Raw genomic sequence first — 18,759 nt, forward strand, 5'->3', positions numbered from 1 at the left:
CAGTAAGTAGTTTGAGCATGTACCTTCAACAAGTTTATTTAATTACAACTTACAGAGATGTACTAATTTACAGATTGATATTTGGATTTGCTGATCTTGAAGGTCTTTTCCAACTTTAACAATTCTCTGATTCTAAAACACACAGATAGAGATTCAAAAAAAGGATGCCATCAAGAAGATAGAAACATTTAGTAATTGTACAAAAATATTTCCTTCCTGTACCCCAATGAATTGTCTTGCACAGACCATACCTTGGAGACCACTATCTACACAATGCACAATAAACCTAAATGGTTTCCATTCCAAACTAACTTACACTCAAGTGAAGGCAAATTCCACTCTCTCAGCTTCTCTCAGACAATTCCCAAAGAAAAACTAAGTGATAAAGAGCTAAAAAACAAAACAAAAAGCTACCTAAGTTAAGGCTCTCTGATGCCAAGAACATGGACAGAGGAGAAGGTGTTATGTAACAGACTGGTCCTAAATAGCTGTTGGAAAAACAATCCAGGGCTTCTAAACTGAGACTGACTCTGTGAAGGCAATAAAACACCACACAAACAAAAACAGGCTCACTACAAGATCAACCTAAACCACAGCAGTGCTCCAGAATGTTTTATGCAGTCTGGAAAAGGCAGGTGTACATTTGGGTTTTTACCTAGTCCTATACACAGTCTATGACTACTAATGCAAAGAACTGCTGCATTTAAGAAACTCTTACAGAGTCTGAGCATGTGCTTCAAATACTGTAGACCTAGAAAAGGTTTGCTCAACATTCCGAGGAACCAGAAATTGGAGTTTCATTTAAAAACTGAGAAGCTGAGAAAGTAAACACAGTTCATGAGGGTCAGTTTAGTACCACATATATCTTAAATGGTGGAGCCCAACTACAGCAGCTAATAGTGAGCACATACCAAGTCTGTAAAGTATTCTTGATTCAGCATAGGAAGTAAGAGACTTATTTTCCTATAGAAGTGTCCATTAAATCAGAAGTTCTGGCTTTCTTCTGGACTTCTCAAACATTGAGCTCACATATTAGCCACAGTTTAATATGCCAGAAGAGTTTTCAGTGACCAGACCTTTACATCATTTGTTGCTTGTCCACTGTAACATATACTAGAAATAAGAAATAAATACAGAGTAGCTAAGGAAATGGAGAATATATATGTTTAAGAAATGTCATAAATTAAAAATGTACCTACATGAAAACCACTTAGACTGTTGAGAAAATCTGCAACTATTAAAGCAGTTAAAAGCAATTTCAAGGTAAAAGTTATCAAGTAACTTGTACAAATTTATCTTATGAAGCTGGACATTTACTCTCATGCTTTAATTTCCTTCTACTTCCAAATTACATTAGAAGTCCAGTTACTAAAGAACTGTAGTGGTAAGACAGTTCATCTCTTGGGGTGCCAGAAGAGATAAAGCAATGAAAGCCTAAGTCAGATACTTTCTCCCTAATAGGACTTGAAATTACAAATCTAATCCTGAAGTAACCAAATGGTGTGGGGTTTTCCTCCAAATACAAAACAGTTGCAGAAATGGGCCCCAGCAATACAAAGATGTGAATCAGAATATTGCTTCTCCTTAAAAAGCAACTTAAAAAACATTTCAAAATCCTTATTGTACAGCACCATGAGACAACATAAATGTTTTATTTTCTGTGGAACACTTCAGCTCTCCTGACTAAAGCCAAGCCTATCAGTCCATTCCCAAGATCTCAATTCTTTCAGATGACATTGTTTCACCTCATAGAAATGCCAAGCAACTTTTTCTATATATCAAACACAAGGTATCATAATGAAATTTTGCTAAAATTTGGTTTCACCCTAACAGGTAATTTAGTCCTGTGGGAACATACAATTAAAATAAAGACTCTGTGACCATGTGTTATGGGTTCACCCAGGTGGGCCTAAATTTAGGTTTTAAAGTTCAGAGTAGGCCTGAAGCTGTCAGCTGACTTGAGCTGGGCTGAGCTAACAGCTGACTTCTTCTAGCCAGTAATTTTGTATTCCATACCGCATTACAACATCATCTCCAGGGAAGTAGGAACCAGTGTGGGAGTGGTTAAGGCAGTCGCTTCTCAGCCCTCCTCTTGGGAGGACGCACGATGCTGTCCCGGGGGGGATGGAGAGGACCAGGCCCACCACTGGCTCACAGGGTATCTCAGGAAAGTGAAATGTGTTGTTCTGGTTCTCTCCTTTCTGCTTGGGTTTGTCTCCCTGGGGAATAAGTTCTTTGAAGTAATGTGTAGTTAAAATAGTAGAATTTGTGTGTTCATTAGGAAGTGGGGAATTGTTTGCTGTTTCAGACTTGAGTGAGTGTATATTTGTACTTTCTTCTAATTGTCTCTTTCTTTCTCTAAAAATATATGTAGTTTTAGTATAAAAGTGGTTTGAAGATTTTTTTCCTTCCCCTCTAACCCTGTACTTGGAGGGTTGGCAGTTTGCCAGCTCAAACCAAGACACCATGTATGATCTGAACTTGTAAAGATAACAGCAAATGTTCCAACACTGAGTGCTTAAACAACACAATGACAGAAAAAGTCCACAGCAGGAGGTAAAGGAGCCAGAAGCAGAATTTCACTACCTATGGTTTGCTGGCCACTTTAGAAACTCAGGTCTGACATCTTTTGCTCCCATTCAGATCATGCCAGGCCTTAGACTCCAGGCTCCTCTGTAATTTGGTTTACTCATCATTATTCAGCACTGAATTCTTCTCATTCCCTTGATTTAAACAGAGTTTATACATTTTAACCAAGAACTTTTGCAAAAATGACCTTACAATTTCAAGCATACACAAAGACCTGTGAAACTACTGGAAATCACACAAATGACATTTCAAAAGATAAAATTAGTGTCAAACAGGAAAAAAGCAAGAGAAGTATACATTAAAAGCAAGTTCCACCAGCAGACCCAACAAGCAACCTGCATAACAATAGAACTGGAGGCATCTTGGTGAGGGAAAATCAGAGGCAGTTATTTCTGTTTCCAGAGCAAACACCTCCCATACTACCTCCACAAAACAGAAAAAACAGAAAAGGTAATGAGAACATACATACACATGTAATGATGGAATAAACAAAAAATATATGAAAAATGCTGTTAGCTGCTCCTGGCAAGTCTCATATTACTTTTCACAGACCTAAAAGGATTATTCTACCTAACAAACCACAGGACTAAAAGCTATTAATTGCTCATACCCCTTTGGGGAATGTGTTGACCTCTATTTCACACAATAATCACAGCTGCTAGATCTAGTTCCTTTCTCTATGATCATATTTGTGCACACACAGCACTACTGTAACTGCTGCCTCCAATTCATTCAAATTTGTATTAGAAAGTGATCAAAATGAGACCTGGAGACTACTGACTCCTTTTGGACTAAATTATTATTAATTCTCTACACCACTATCTTCATGCTTACATTCTTCTACTAGTAAAACCAAGTTCTGGGAAATATTACTGTGATAGTGTGATGTCACATACCATTTGAGGGTCAACCCATCAGGTCCCATAAAAGCTGAACATCTGTCCTGAGTTTACAGAATAAAGCCACTGATACACTTGTCATGTATCTGAGCTATCTGAGCTTCTGCAGCATGTGCAAAGCTCAGCAGGCCCTTGACATTTTAGGGCCCAAAGGACTAATATGATACACTATCATTAATGGAAAAATGATTATTACGTTCACTGACTACACACTGTTGAAGAGAAAGCCTCAGTCTGTCCTCTTCCTGCTTCAAGGTCCTGACCTTTCACCAGGTGATGAGAAGCCAATGACCAACCAGCAGCAAACATGAACATTCCTACAAACCTCCTTGTTTTGCTGGACCAGGAAGTTATTACTGACAAAATGCACTCGTCATGCAAACGATTGCCACAAAAGCTGACTGCTACTGGGTCAGTGCTTGATTCAGCTGTGACATGCATTTCAATTAACATACTGAGCTGCAAGAACCACACATCTTATTTAAGTACTTCTCCCATTCTCCTCCTTCAAAAAAAAAAAAAACAGACCAGGATGAGAAGTTTGAATTTCAGAACAGTGTTCCATTTTGTTTGTATTTTTGGGTGGTTGCAGTTTGTTGGAGGGGTTTCTGTTGGATTTTTTCTTATTTTGTTGTTATTTTTTTTTTCAATTTACCTCTACTCCCCTCTTGGGAGAATGCAGTAGTAATAGAGCTGAAGCAAGTAGACCTCTCTAAACACTCTTTCCAGGTGGTCATAGCTACCCTTGTAATAGTGTTATCCACTTCCTTGATTATTAAAAAGTTTCCTAAGTGGGATACAAAACATTAATTGACCAATTACAGAAACACTGTATCTAACATTCTGTAATGACCCCCAGGTGGGGGTTGGTCTCTTCTCCCAGGCACTCAGCAATAGGACAAGGGGGCACGGGCTCAAGCTCTGCCAGGGGAAATTTAAGTTGGAGATCAGAAAAAAATTCTTTACAGAGAGAGTAATCAGGCATTGGAATGGGCTGCCCAGAGAGGTGGTGGATTCACCATCCCTGGAGGTTTTTAAGGTGAGATTGGACATGGCACTGAGTGCCATGATCTGGTAAATGGACTGGAGTTGGACCAAGGATTGGACTTGATGATCTCAGAGGTCTTTTCCAACCCCATCGATTCTATGATTCTATGACCCTAATAAATTGAACTATCAATATTTCATAACAGTTCTAATCAGTTTTGCAACACAATCATAGAAACTTGCAAGAGAACTCCGGCATATGAAAAGGACAAGGCGACTCACCTGCCCTGAGAGCCCTCTCTGGGATCACAAGCCCATGACCTGACAGTGCCCTTTCACAAGGCCATGGGCAGAGAAATACAAGTGAGAGCAGCTGCAGTTGCTGCTACAAACCCCCATGGTCTCACATCACAGCACAACTGACAGAAGCAACCAACTACCAAATTTTGTAATCCAGAATTAAAGTTTAAAAAAAAAATCTGAAGGTGGTTTTGTGCTAATATACCCACTTTGTCCTCTCTGACTAATATTAAGTAACAATAGCAGTGCTGAAGCAACACTTTAGATGAAACATGTCTCCCTAAACATTGGATATTAGCTCCTATCAATAAAGTGGGCTGGTTTTAAAACATCAGGAGCTAACACGAGTTTCTCATTAAGACTTACTTCCTGCTTTGCAATGCAAATGAAGTATTCCTCACTGGAAAGAAAGAACAGAGAAACTATTACATCAGAAAGACTCAGCATGCAACTGCACTATTCCCTCTTCTGAGTTTTGTCAGCTTTTAGACTTCAGTTCACCACCTGTTTAGAACCTGTGTCCTCTTTCTAGCGATGCAATGAGATCATTGTGTTGATTTTGACTTACCGAGAAACACCAGGTACCCAGATGGAATACTTAGTACGAGCTTCATTTTAGACAGTAAATTTATTTTACAGAGAACCTCCAGCTAGTCTCTAGACACACATCTTTTTTCAAGGAAGTGAAAAATGTACAGGTTTAATATGTGAATATTTACTTCTCTTTACAGCCTAAATAGCACTAACCTGTTGGTGAGAATTTTGGTAAAAATGATAAAACACCTACGAATGCTACTTGAAAGTCTCTCACATATCAAAATAAACATATCTAACAGAAAATTAACATATGTAACAGATTCAAAGGTAGCTTTTAAAAAAAACCTCCCACCTCCTCAATGTTGAAAGGACCAGTTGAAAGTTTACTTAAAGGCCTTTAGAGATTGATATGAGGTAACAACCATGTCACAACATAAATGAAATTCAGAAAACTACAATTAACAAAACTGTTAATTCTGCCAGGCTGATCCTGTGAGCCACTCCTTCAGTTAAAGTTACTGACAGAAGCACTTTGAGGTAACTACATGCAAACTGACAGCTATGCCTTGGAGGAGGTATGAAAAAATAAATTCAGCATCTTTTGTAACTACACATTTGAAGCATTCTGAATATACAGACCAGGCTAAAAATTACTATTCATAGGTCACAAAACCACAGAACTCACCAGTGTCATTAAGCATTTTCATTGCCTGTGCACTGCTTATGGTCAAGTTTAGTCATAGTCAGAAAACAGGGCAGAAAATGTTATTCATTTATTTAGAAATTAATGATTTGTGGAGTAACAGTTGCTTCAGAAGGACAAACATAATTCATTATGCCACACAGGCACTATGTTTCCTAGATGCTGCTAATAAATATAGTTCTGCATTTTCATTTCTGTTTGTCAACTACAGCACTTATAACTTCAAAATTTTCTTGAATAAACCATCTGACAGCTTCTCAGATGATAATTTTAAATTATTTGCCATAATCTCAAAGAAACCAAGGCAGCTGCTCTTGTCAACAGAGTTTAAAGAAGGAGTACATCAGCAGTCTTAATTACTTACTCAGGTGTCCTGACAGTAACAAAGAGGTGAAAAAGCTCTAGTTCATTACTGCCTTCCCCTACTCATCACTATATTGCTTAAGGGTTATTTATTATCATTTTTAAGAGTCAATAAAACTAGGTTAATGAGTGTGGACAACAAGGAAAAAAAGGCTAAACAAAAGATAACCTGGGAAGCTTCTTAAACACCTAAAACATTTAGGGCTAGAATGACAATTTACATTTAGAGAGTAACGAACACCTTCCAAGCAGGACAACAAGCAGTAACTCCTCTCGTAACTGCTGCACTCCTGTTCTGATGTTGCAGTCCTGTGTTGTGTTAAAACAAAGCCATGGCTGCCATGAGTTCACTGAACCATGATTCTCTGAAGGGGAGCTACCTGACAGCTTGAAAACCACCTCTGAATTACACAAATAACCAGCCGAGACCGGAAATGCCCATCTGCAAGACAGACTACGAAATTCTGAACATAACAACAGAGAAGAATTCATTTTAAGGTCACTTCTTACCCAACTGATTCTCCGTCATTAGAGCTGTGTCTGTCAGAGTCCTTTTGCCTTCTTCCTTTTGTGGCAGACTTTCTGCAGTTGGCACTTAATCTACACTGAAACAAAGCAAATAAAATTGGCAGGTTTTAAGATTTAAGATTTCATCATCAATAACATACAATGGATAACACACTGGAAAATGGAAAAAAGTGGAACAATGCCAGACAAAGAATCAATGCAACTGATCAAATAGAGCAGAGCCACAAAGAGTATATAGAACAATTCTGAAAAGAATCAATGTTTGATTTAAAGCATCCACATACCACCTGACCTTGAATAGAACTTTTTTCTCCTAAAAAACATGAAAACACAGGACAATTCAATTATTTCCCTATTTAAAGGATTATCCCAAACTGGGATTTAAACATTAGGCCTGTTTTACATAATCACAAATACATGACAGCCTCTACTTTCTTTAACTCCATGCATTTAACACCCAATTATATTCTACATAAAGATACAAAATTCTGAGAAGAAAAAGGAATTTGAAGGTTTTGCACTGAGGATGCAAAACCCATAAGAGCAAGACTTCATTTTTCCACATTATCTTACCTTACCAGAAAGCACTTACATTTTCTAATTAAATAAATGAAGCTCCACCAAAAAACAGTTATTGCTGCGACTCCCAAAACTGTCCTCCCTTTGTCATTACCTTCTCCTAATCTCATCTTATCTTTTTTAAAATATAATAAACCAAACTGATGCTGGAAAATTACTCCAGTCAGGCTGAAAGGAGACTTAACTTCATTTCTGTCTTCATTTCTTGTCTAACTGTGGGGCGAAATTGCATTTGAAAAATTCATCCTCTCACATTTTACAAACTTCAGTCAAGTCTGAGAGGTGCATCCCGAATCAAACTTTTCCCTACCATAAGGGACTAACTCTAATGAAAAATACCCCCATTATTGAATATGTTGGCAGCAAGAAATTGCCTTGAAGGTGCTCTGCCCTCTTCTTGCCTTCAAATATCATTTATTTCACCTCATATCACTGGTGTTCAAGCACGGTAGAGACCTACACATCCTAATCACTGAAAGCTGCACAAAGTTCCTCAAACAACACAGAGCAAACTCTCGTTCCTCATGAGCAAGCTTTTCTTTTAAAGTAGAATATAAAAACTCATCAGCCTTTAAAGCATATGAAACCTTCTACCATGTGGAAAAGTCCAAAACACAGAGACACAGGGCAGAAAAATAAGAAATGGAAAATCAGACAACATATAGGAAATGACAAGGGAAAAAAAGTATTTTTCAATTCACCCAGTCAAATCACTATTTTCATAGAGGTAGAGAGAAATACAGAATGAATTCCATGCAAGTGCTGTCTGGATCTGTCCAAGAAGCTGCTGCTTGTAACCACAGGAGACATTACCTCCAATTTCAGAACCTGACTGTAACTGGATGCTCTGCTCACTTAAAATATTAACAGTATAGAACACAACCACACAGTGAGTCTCTATTGCAGTCTGTTCAAATGACCTGACCTACCAAGAGACCTGGGTCACATTATCACCACTAGTACAAAGGAATTCCTAACTATATCCACTAAGTTTTTAAAACTCCTCTGAGGGGGAGCCTGTTTGTCCAGCCTCATGATTCTGAAAGCACTAAAACTTAAAACAAACTTGTGATGCTGAGCTGAAGAAGACAAAGTAAGTTTCCAACACTCAGCATCTTAAAAATGCTCACTGAATTTGGAATAGATTTATAAAGGTAAATATTCACCTCTCTGTGTGACTGAGAAGATCAAGACAGTCATTTATGATAAATGCCATAAGTACTCTTACAGTCTTCTGGTCTTCATACAGTTATTTCTGTATTAGTGTCTAAAATTCTGTTAAAAGTGATACAGAATTTATTATACTCCTTTAAACTTTAAGCCCTTAGATATAAACAATAACTATCTGAAAACTCAATGTAAAAGTTATTTCCATGTCATAAAAACAAGTTCAGTAAGTGACCCGAATATAACCTAGTAGTTCAGGAATCAGAAGACAATTAACAAAAGTAATAAATACTATATTTACCTTTAAATTAACGATTTTCAAGATATTTTCAAACTACCCCTGAAGACCAAGTCTGCTTTTCAATGATTTAGGCTGGAAACAAGGCCCTAAGAGTTCCATTTCTATAAATGTATGCTTGCAGGCAGATTTCAGACCTACACACCTGTCTTTTTTCAAGACAGTCTGGGTCACTTACTGATCACAAGGCAGCATCAGGGATTGAAGAATCCAGCCTCCAAAATGGAAGCAAAATCTACTGTAGTATTCTCCTACACACTTAACACTCTGAAGAACTTCTCTTTACCTCTTTTAGAGGGTAGTCCCAGTGGTGGGAGCCTGGGAGCCTTGCCAAAGGCGACTGAACTTGAACATCCTCTGACTTGATATTTGTTTTCTTCTTTGGTATACGAAACTGAAAATAGATGATGTTACACACAAGATAAAACAAAATTATGCCCTGGTGCTACGAGCTGATACTGCCATGTACAAAGTTTTCTTAACTGTCACACAAAATGAAAATGTAAGAAAAACATTGATCTGTGACTAGTTTAAATGCATTCCTCATTGATGCCTGATCCCAAATCATGAGCCACACCTCATGAGGAGCAAGTTTTAACACATGAAACACCTGAAAAAGCTCTTCCTATTTCATTAACCTCACAATTTCAAACATCTGCCTAAAAGGTATTGACACAGTTTCCTTAGTTCATTCTTATTTATTTACACCCCAGTTAAGTTGTTTCAGCTTAGAGAACGATAAAGAGCAAAGAAAATATCAGATTATCATGAAGACTGTCACACCAGCTTTGGTCTCACTAAACAAAACATTCAGGATGAAGAACAATAGTACAAGTATTTTGGTATGACAATTTAGCATCAACAGACTATAATGTACACAAGATGGCAGCACTATTGTCATTGCCACCCTTCACACAAATGGAACCAGCATTTTGAAAGTAATTACTGAAAGAAAAAACAGTAATCCAAAGAAATTTTCAGATTTAAGAAGAAAATACATAGGAAATAAGGTTCATTCACTGAAATTCAACCCAAAAATGAACACACTAAATTCTTACTAGTTCATCAAAATAAGATAATAAGATGACATTTCCTACCATGTAATTCAGCCAGTTAAAAATAACATCAACTGAAAGAATAAAAGTGCAAGCATTGCCATTTCTCCAGATATCCTGAGAAGCAAAACTTGACAGCGCAAATACATCCAGATGAGAATGAATCAGAGAGGGAATGCAACATTTACATCTTTCAGATAACTGAGTCTATCTCATCCAGGAAAAAGCTGAAGCCACTTCATATGATAGCCACTGTCAAGTGTACTATGAACTTGATTTGCAAGCCAACAGATCCTTCACGTTGTAACATGAAATTACAAGCAGGAATTCAGAGCAGCAACACTAACAACTTAATAATTAACACATCAACTGCACCATTAGCTCGGTAGGCAGAGCTTCAGACAGACCATAATGAAGCATGCTGCACCATGAGATAATACTTAGTCTGAATTGTGAGGGCTCATATTCCTTCCCTACACTTCTTTGAAACAAAGATTAAGCTATTTTTTTAAGACCCAGATTTCTATACAGTACCTCAGACTGCTTTTGCTGGTGAAAGCTGTATTAATAATTATGCCTTTTAGTAACAGATTCCTCAAATTATAAAGGACATTACTGTTATACACAGGCAAAAACTTCCAATACAAGCACCTCTCTTCCTTTTCAATTAACAAGTAAGGACTGAAACAAGACATTATGTTATGCAAGGACTTCTACAAGTAGATTGTTTCAAATTTGTTTGGTTTGTTTTCTTTTAGTCTATTAACAAGTTTATCAGTCAGAATGCATTCTTCTGATCTGCCAGGTACAAATTTCTTACTTCACAATTCCACCTGCTGCCTAAGTACATATTTCTGTTATGAGATTCCTAAGAACACGTAATTATCTAGAATTTTAACATGCACATAGAGTTGAAGAGGTTCCGATAACCTCTGTAATAACATAACAGGTAACACTAAGAATAGGCAAGGTTAGACTCAGAACACAAGAACAGACAGACTGACAGACAGAAAGGAATAAAGAGCACAAATACGTTCATCAGCAACACTTCCAGCTCACCATACAGGACCTTCCCAATGCTTGCACTCATTAACGAGATGTTGGTTTGCTGTGCCCCCATTTAACTTACAGAACAAGCACAAAGTCAAAAGGTAAATAGAGTTCTGAATCTATGCTAAATGCAACCTATGCAGTTGCCTCACCTTGTCCCAGACAAAAGGTGACTAACTCAACACATACATGTGCATAGGCACTTAGCAGACTCCCCATCTAAACCAGCAGTACTTTCCTGAAGGTTGCCACCTGTAGGAGCAAGGGTCAGAGAAAGTGCATAAACAAGTGTCTTTCTATACCACTAGATAGTCCAGACCTTACCCCATCAAACCAGTTCCTGTGCCTACCATTTGTTCTCACCAGTACTTCCACTCCTAGAAAGTGCTTCTAATAGAGATATTTTAGAAAAAAATAAACAGTAGCAAAAGCAGCCCCTGAGCACATACCTGCAAACAACCAAATATTACACAGTTGTGCAGCTGCTCCACTTAACTGAGCTTACTCTAATTGCTGTAATATTTTAGATGTTAGCCTAGGTCTTAAAATAACCCTGAAAATACCCTGTTTATTGTAATCAAATGCTAAGCCTATCATGTATTAATCAATGTTCAACAGCGGACATTAGTATTGACTGCTACCACAATAAATTGTTTCCCAGGAAAAAGCGTTCCAACAAAGCAAAAGCTGGACCACTGAAGAATGAATTTGGTTGTGCAAACACATGAAAATGCCCTAGGATATTCACAGCCTCAAAATAAATTGTTGCAATTTATAGGAACACTTACACTGACATGACTTGAAGATGATGTTCTTCTTGACATGATCTTCCCTACTGAAAAAAAAAGAAACAAAATAAACTTAGCAATTTGTGGTTTATTGATTAAGAGGAAAGCAGGACTACAGTAGTAGGCATTAAGAAAGAACAAGAAAATAATTTTTGAGCAAACTAGCACAAAGAAAGCAATTAATAAAATGGCTTGGGTTAGAACAGACTTTTAAAGGACCAACTGCTTCAACTCTCATGCAGGGGCATCTTTCACTTGATCAGGTTGCTCAAAGCCCATCCAACCTGACCTTGAACACTTCCAGGGATGAACACTGCTTCTCTGGGCAACCTGTTCCAACACCTCAGCACCCTCAGCACAAAAACCAATTTCTTCTTCATGTCCAACCTAAACCTACCCTTTTTCAGCTTAAGACCACTGGCCCTTGTCCTGTCCCAACAGGCCTTGGTAAAAAGTAATTGACAGCCACAGCACGAGACATACACTTGGGCAAGGCTCTGCATTGTCAGCATGGACAGAATCCTTAATGAAACTGTCACTACATTTATCTTTAGTGAAGCCATTTAGTCATTAACTCCCTCGTGAAAGCACACAATTAATAAGCAATTCTCACTTTGATTACGGAGTGAAAAAGAGTCCCAGAAGACATCTATAGCACTGCAGGGCAAGTGCTGCAAGAATAAACAATATTCAAGGATTCATAAAGGCCTATACATTTCTTCACCAGTGGAAGAACACAGCTTTCAGCATCCATAGGTGTTTGTTCTTATAAATACTTTGTATGACTCCGGCATAAGACCTCCAAACCTTACAAGCTAGTTGCAAGTCTCTTACGAGTCCCTTTAAGTTCAGGGACTTTCATTTATCTTGATGGTTTCTCAACTTACAGCCCAAATCCCCCGGCGTGGGGAACAGCATTACCTACAGACTGACCAAGAAAAGCCGAACTACTCCCTGTTCTGACGCCTGCGAGGAGGCAAAGCCGAGAAGGGACGGCCGAGCAGGGACTGCCTCCTGACAGCTCGGGGGCAGCGGCACCACCCAGCCGCGGCACCGCCCGGCCCCCAATCCCCGCTCCGCCGGCTCCCGATCCCCAATCCTCGCGCCCCCGGCTCCCGATCCCAGACCCCGATCCCCCCGGCTCCCGATCCCCAATTCCCGCTTCCCCGGCTCCCGATCCCCAATCCCCGCTTCCCCGGCTCCCGATCCCCAATCCCCGATCCCCCCGGCTCCCGATCCCCAATCCCCGATCCCCCCGGCTCCCGATCCCCAATCCCCGATCCCCCCGGCTCCCGATCCCAAACCACGCTCCCCCCGGCTCCCGATCCCAAACCACGCTCCCCCCGGCTCCCGATCCCAAACCACGCTCCCCCCGGCTCCCGACCCCGCCGCCTCCTCCAGCCGCCGTTTCCTCCCGCCAGGAAAGGCACGGGCTTCCCTCTGACAAACGCACAAGCACCGCGGGCCTAGAGCAGCAACTCCACCTTTCCACACTCTCCTCAGCCTCCCTCCAGAGCAGCCACTGCCGCCGCCGCACCTCGGTGCCCTCCGCCCGCCCTGCCCCGCCGGCTTCGCTCGCTGACGAGACAGCCCGCCCGCCCCGCGGCGACAGGGACAGGGACAGCGCTGGGCCCGCCGGGACGCGTCCTGCCTGCCTGTCAGCCGTGGTGCCAATTTACACGCAGCACGGCTCGGCTCAGCTCAGCTCAGCGCTCGCCACCGCCGGGGCCGCTCGCCCGGGCCCGGCTCGGCCCCGCCGCCTGCGCAGCTTCCCCGGCACTTCCGGGCCGGGCGCCGCCCCCAGGCTCGCCCCGCAGGGCCGGGCAGGGCTGGGGCCGCTCCCGGGTTGGCCCCGCAGGGCCAGGGCCGTCCCGGGCTCGCCCCGCACCACTCCGGGCTTTAACTTTGTTGGTGCTGACCGCTCGTGCGGGAAAGCCTTTCTGTTTTTACAGAGGCAATAGCGAGCCGAGGCAGGTGCGGTGCCGCTCGCTAATCGGGGCTCCCCACCTGGCACACCCAGAGCCCGGCCGAGGGCAGGGCTGGCCGCGCCCTCATAAGCCCCCTGGGGAGTCCTCCTGCTGTAGCCGCGGGGAGACAAAGATTTGCTGGTTGGAAGTTTGGTTTTGGCGGGTTTTGGGGGTTGTTTTTATTTTTGTTGTTATGTTTGTGTGTTGGGGGGTTTTTTCAGAGCAGCTTCAGAATTGTGAGGTTTGTGTGTATCTTTCTGTTTTATTCTTTTGATAGTGGCAAGAAAAGCTGTTTTGGACAAGTGTTTAGTTTTGCACTCAAGAAGTTTAGGTTTAACTTAGGGTCAGGTGTAAATTACAAACGTGTGGCATTGGCTTGTGACTTGGAACTCTCTGGAGCACTTGAGATGGCCCAAATTATCAGCTACTGATCGGTTTTATAGATATAAACTCCAGTACATAAACTAATGAAACCTCAAACCGTGGTGGGTTTATTTTCTTTCATGCAGAGGGCTTGTCTACATTCCCACAGAGCAACAGATTTCCATCTATGATGACGACAGATCCTACAGAAGAGGATATGGTAATGTTGGGTTTGACTAAAGTGTTTTTAAATAGAAAAAAATGCATTTTTACAGCTCTCATAGAGCGTAGCACTTACACCGCAGTAGTGTTTAGGATATGTGAACTGCTGTAACAAAAACTGGATGAATTTACAGCTGAAGCATTATACATTCTGAGAAAAAAAGTGGGAGGAAGGAAAAGAGTGATTGTTTTTCCCCCTGACAGTAATTTTTTTTAAATCAAGGTAGTGATTGTAAAGGCCATCAGAATATACATTCTTGAATATTGCATTTATGTATAGACAATGAAGTGCAACACTAATCAACATCAAGGTAGAATGCAGATTTACCAAACTGAAATACATGCCTTATACAGCTTTATCTGGAACAATCTGTAAGTGCTATTTTTTAATTCTATTGCTAATTTGCTAATTTTATAAATTATGTTACTGCAGCTCCAGACTAATATGATTCTAAGCTACTATTCAAATTTACTCTTAGGTAATAACCTACTATAAATTGCCTCAAAACTTTCCATTTCACACCTTGAAGGCAGTTTTAAGAAGGGAAGTCATACATACGCCTCATGTAAAACTTTTTTGTTGTTGTTTCTACAACCTGAAATCTTCAGAAACCTTTCACAATGCTTTGTAAAGTAGACGTTCAATATTCCCTACACAGAGTTTAATTTGGAATCATATATCCTTGGTTTGGAACAAAAAGCAATGTTGTTAATAGCTGAAGTAAGAGAATAGTGACTTCCTGCTCATGATGTGTTGGGAAATTAGTGTCTCCCACCTTCTGGGGGTGAGGAGAGAAAAGGATGGAGAGAAGTGCTCCACAGTGTGCCACCCTGTAAGGAAACTGCATTTACCTACTCATAATTGTTTTAGAATTTCACCTTTCTCCATAGAGATCTTCCCATAAAATACGTCAATTTTTCTCCCACTTCATTGCATGGGGACAACAACATGAATAATGAGGAGCTTCTTCCCTGCTAAATATGATCAGTTTTGTATGAACTGCCCCCAGTTCAGTACTATTGCAAAAAGACCAGTTCCTTTGTGGGTTTTGTGCCTTCCTCCAGATTGAAAAATATTGTAGATGAATGTATGCATTTTCAATTTCTTTGGGCTGTTTCCTTTTCAGGACACTGCCAAGATAGGAAATGGATTATATATCTTAGAATCTCATTATTTCCCCCTTTTTATGTGTACTGATTATATGAGATAAAAGATACCATTTTTTAGCCTGCTATCTATTAATCAGAAGACAGGAATGATCCTGAAGAGAGGACTTCACAGCCCTGACTTAATGGAGATTGCTCAAAAGGAAAATGTATGTGGTGGTATTATGCTGAAAAGCAAAAAAAAATATTTTTTTTTAAAAATAGGACATGTAAGGAATAATTTTCAATATGTTAAGCAGTTTACTCAAGGAAACTTGCATTTCTTGAAGGAGTTGGGCTCCAACTCTAGTCCCTTAAATAAAAATATTCAGATAATTTTCTGTCCTAGTAATTAATTGGCTTTATTAGATGGTATAGTGAGTTGGTGAGGCCACAACTTGAGTGCTGTGTTCAGTTCTGGGCCCCTCAGTTCAGGAAAGCTATTGAGATGCTGGAGCAGGTCCAGAGAAGAGCAACAAGGCTAGTGAAGGGACTGGAGCACAAGTCCTATGGGGAGAGGCTGAGGGAGCTGGGGGTGTTTAGCCTGGAGAAGAGGAGGCTCAGAGGTGACCTCAGCACTGTCTAGAACTACCTGAAGGGAAGCTCTAGCCAGCTGGAGTTTGGTCTCTTCTCCCAGGCACTCAGCAATAGGACAAGGGGGCACGGGCTCAAGCTCTGCCAGGGGAAATTTAAGTTGGAGATCAGAAAAACAATTCTTTGCAGAGAGAGTAATCAGGCATTGGAATGGGCTGCCCAGAGAGGGGGTGGATTCCCCATCCCTGGAGGTTTTTAGGGTGAGATTGGACGTGGCACTGAGTGCCATGATCTGGTAAAGGGACTGGAGTTGGACCAGAGGTGGATCTCAGAGGTCTTTTCCAACCCAATCAATTGTATGATTCTATGATTAACATAGAATGTGATTTACTAAGTTTTAACACAGAATATGATTTACTGTGTTGTTCAAACCTGTGTTAGTTCGCAAGAAAAACTTAAAGGTATATAGTAGCTTGTACAAAATAACTTGTCAAATATAACTTGATGTAGACCATTAAAAATTAATTAAAATTACTGTTATTGGACAACAGTCCTATAAAGGTAGGATTCTAACCACACCAAAGTTTATGCCCTGTTTGCCATTCTACAGCCAGTGACAGTCAGTCACTGGAGATAATCTGGAACTAGAGACCTCAATTCAACCTCATGATGATTTACTGCATGGATTTTCTTTTCTCCTGTTCCTAGATCACACTGGCTAGCTTGTTCTGCCATCCGTTCCTATATTTCCATGTGACAAGTGCTTGCAAAGATGAATTAATAACTGAAGAGTAGAAAGCAAACACATGCATGTATTCTATAGTGCAGTTGGAAGGTAGAATGTGGAGAGTGTGCTGGTACACAAGGAACGTGAGTCGAAGCTTTTAGTAAGTGCAGCTTGATTCTCTTTAAAAACTTGGGATACAGTTGGATACTTGGGATTATTTCCAACTGAGAAGGCATGTAAAGCAGCCTGGAAACTCCAGTTTCAAGATAATGGCTGGAAACAGCACAATAAAAGAGCTGTTAAAGTGAGCAGTGAGCCACATGGAGGTATTTTATTCTTAAAGCCTTTATTCTTAAAGCCTAGCTCAAAAAGATCTTTAAACACTAGCTTACAAACTTTAACTAGCAGAACAAAATCAGGGCATAATAAAGGTGGATATGTTACTGCTGTGGCAATTTAGCAGCTGAAATCTCTTAAGAGAGTTTACAAGCAGCTGGTTTACTACATATGACCAAGAGAGTCTGGATCAACAACTGTTTGTAACCGTTTTTAAATCTAACACAATGGCAGGGGGGGTTAGGCAGGTGTGGTGGGGAGGTCTATCACTACACTGACAGTCTTCTTCATTTGTAGTGGTTACAAATACAGCATGAACTCAGCCTGAGGAAGCTAATAGAGGGTTCAGAGTATCAAGAGGAACTGAAGTATGACTTCAATGTAAAAGGGGAACTGAGGCGTCTGGATACAAATGAGTCTTTTGTTTTCAATTATTACAAGAATGGATTTGAGCAGAATCATAAACACTATGAAATTCTGGGACATTTCATTACCCAGTATGTTTATGAGCTCCTGGAAAGAGTCTGCATGCTACAGAAGGTTTCTTTTCCTGCTGATGCTACAGAGGATGAACCAAGAAGTTTCTTTTTCATGAGCAGTAATGCACTAGCAAGTTCCTCCACCCTCATCATCCTTCTTCAAGACCGTGGAGTTTTCCGTGCTGGACAGTGGGGGCAAAGGACAATTGTCAGTGAGGGCCTGAGACATGGAACACAAATACCATTCATCAAAATGGCCCTTCAGAGCTGCTGGGAAGTGATAGTACTGAATCCCAATGACAACTTTGCCAACCTGAAGACTGAAAAGGAGTACTTTTCTACGAGGGAAGAAGCACATACTTTTACACGGCCTGTCTGGTGGATCCCCAAGAGGGGCAGCAGCAGCCCTGAGGAGCACACCATGTATGTGTGGGATCATTTCATTCTGAGGAGTGCAGCCAAGCACGTGGCCTTCATTGCCCATGGCTACGGTGGCTTGGTGTTTGTTGATCTGCTGATGCAGAGAAAACGTGAGGTGATGGATAAAGTGTACTCTGTGGCATTCATTGACTCCATGCACAACACACAGCACCAGACGAGGAACAACCCACAAATACAGGAATGGATACTGAAATATGGCCGGGAGTGGGTGCCAAGCAGTAAACCTCTAAATAGGTCTGTGGACTCACTCTTGAGAACCAACTGTCCTACTGTATCTGCTGGCACAGAAAAGCGTGGTTTAGCACCCTCCTGCTGCTTACATGCGGTCTTTAGGTACCTGAAGAGTACCCTGAAAGCCAAGACTGCAACCATCTTTAGGCATTCACCTGTTCTAACCAGGAGCAGCACATGTAAGAAGAGAGGCAATAAATAAAGGCACAGTGGTTTGTTCTTGATAGTAGTCTCTTCCTTTTGTAACCGTCTCTGCACTTTTCAATCATCTAAGAACCTTCATCTCACTGTAGAGCAACTTAGAACTCTATGTTTCAAGCTAGTTTGTTTGGTTTTGAGAAAAAAAAACAGAAAAGTTAATTATTAGGAACGAAATGCATTATTGAAAGCTTTAAGCCACAAACTCTTTGGCTAGCTGTGAAATTTAAAGTTGAACACGATAAAGATGTTAAGGCATATGAACTGTCAGG

The 18,759-nt window shown here is 40.6% G+C and overlaps 2 protein-coding genes across 14 annotated transcripts in view; one reads left to right on the forward strand and one right to left on the reverse strand.

Annotated features, from left to right (window-relative positions):
* The window catches only part of SENP7 (SUMO specific peptidase 7), a 44,171-nt gene extending 30,556 nt beyond the window's left edge, over window positions 1-13,615 (reverse strand). For 4 of the 9 annotated variants that reach the window (XM_071561436.1, XM_071561417.1, XM_071561382.1 and 1 more), the window contains exons 1-4: window positions 13,328-13,615; window positions 11,844-11,890; window positions 9,237-9,344; window positions 6,889-6,983 (exon numbers count right to left, since the gene is read on the reverse strand). In XM_071561436.1, coding sequence (XP_071417537.1) covers window positions 6,889-6,983; window positions 9,237-9,344; window positions 11,844-11,879 — 239 coding nt within the window. In that variant the 5' untranslated portion in view covers window positions 11,880-11,890; window positions 13,328-13,615. Of the gene's footprint in view, window positions 1-2,586; window positions 2,717-6,888; window positions 6,984-8,651; window positions 8,756-9,236; window positions 9,345-11,843; window positions 11,891-13,327 lie in introns of those variants that run through there. The other 5 variants (XM_071561373.1, XM_071561400.1, XM_071561391.1 and 2 more) reach the window with 5 other exon arrangements.
* On the forward strand, window positions 13,205-18,513 carry LOC139674761 (putative protein ARB2BP). Of its 5 annotated transcripts, none has more exons than XM_071561461.1 (4): window positions 13,205-13,817; window positions 14,320-14,393; window positions 15,643-15,711; window positions 17,436-18,513. In XM_071561461.1, the coding sequence occupies exons 2-4, from the start codon at window positions 14,361-14,363 to the stop codon at window positions 18,489-18,491; spliced, it is 1,158 nt and encodes a 385-aa protein (XP_071417562.1). In that variant the 5' UTR covers window positions 13,205-13,817; window positions 14,320-14,360; the 3' UTR covers window positions 18,492-18,513. The 5 variants fall into 5 exon arrangements, 4 of the variants coding, with proteins under 4 accessions (XP_071417562.1, XP_071417572.1, XP_071417551.1 ...); XM_071561471.1 differs by lacking the exon at window positions 13,205-13,817 and adding an exon at window positions 13,827-13,951; XR_011698343.1 differs by lacking the exons at window positions 13,205-13,817; window positions 15,643-15,711 and adding an exon at window positions 16,784-16,962 and having other exon boundaries at window positions 13,827-14,393; window positions 17,436-17,525.
* Window positions 18,514-18,759: the final 246 nt, after the last annotated feature.

Source organism: Pithys albifrons, chromosome 1 (genome assembly GCF_047495875.1).
Source record: "Pithys albifrons albifrons isolate INPA30051 chromosome 1, PitAlb_v1, whole genome shotgun sequence".
Classification (NCBI taxonomy): domain Eukaryota; kingdom Metazoa; phylum Chordata; class Aves; order Passeriformes; family Thamnophilidae; genus Pithys; species Pithys albifrons.

Excerpts from the sequence above, each read along its gene's own strand:
- LOC139674761 (XM_071561461.1), top strand. The coding sequence starts at position 14,361 with ATGATGACGACAGATCCTACAGAAGAGGATATG. Across the intron at positions 14,394-15,642 it reads ATCCTACAGAAGAGGATATG|AAGACAGGAATGATCCTGAA; the intron begins GTAATGTTGGGT and ends TCTATTAATCAG. Across the intron at positions 15,712-17,435 it reads AGATTGCTCAAAAGGAAAAT|TGGTTACAAATACAGCATGA; the intron begins GTATGTGGTGGT and ends CTTCATTTGTAG.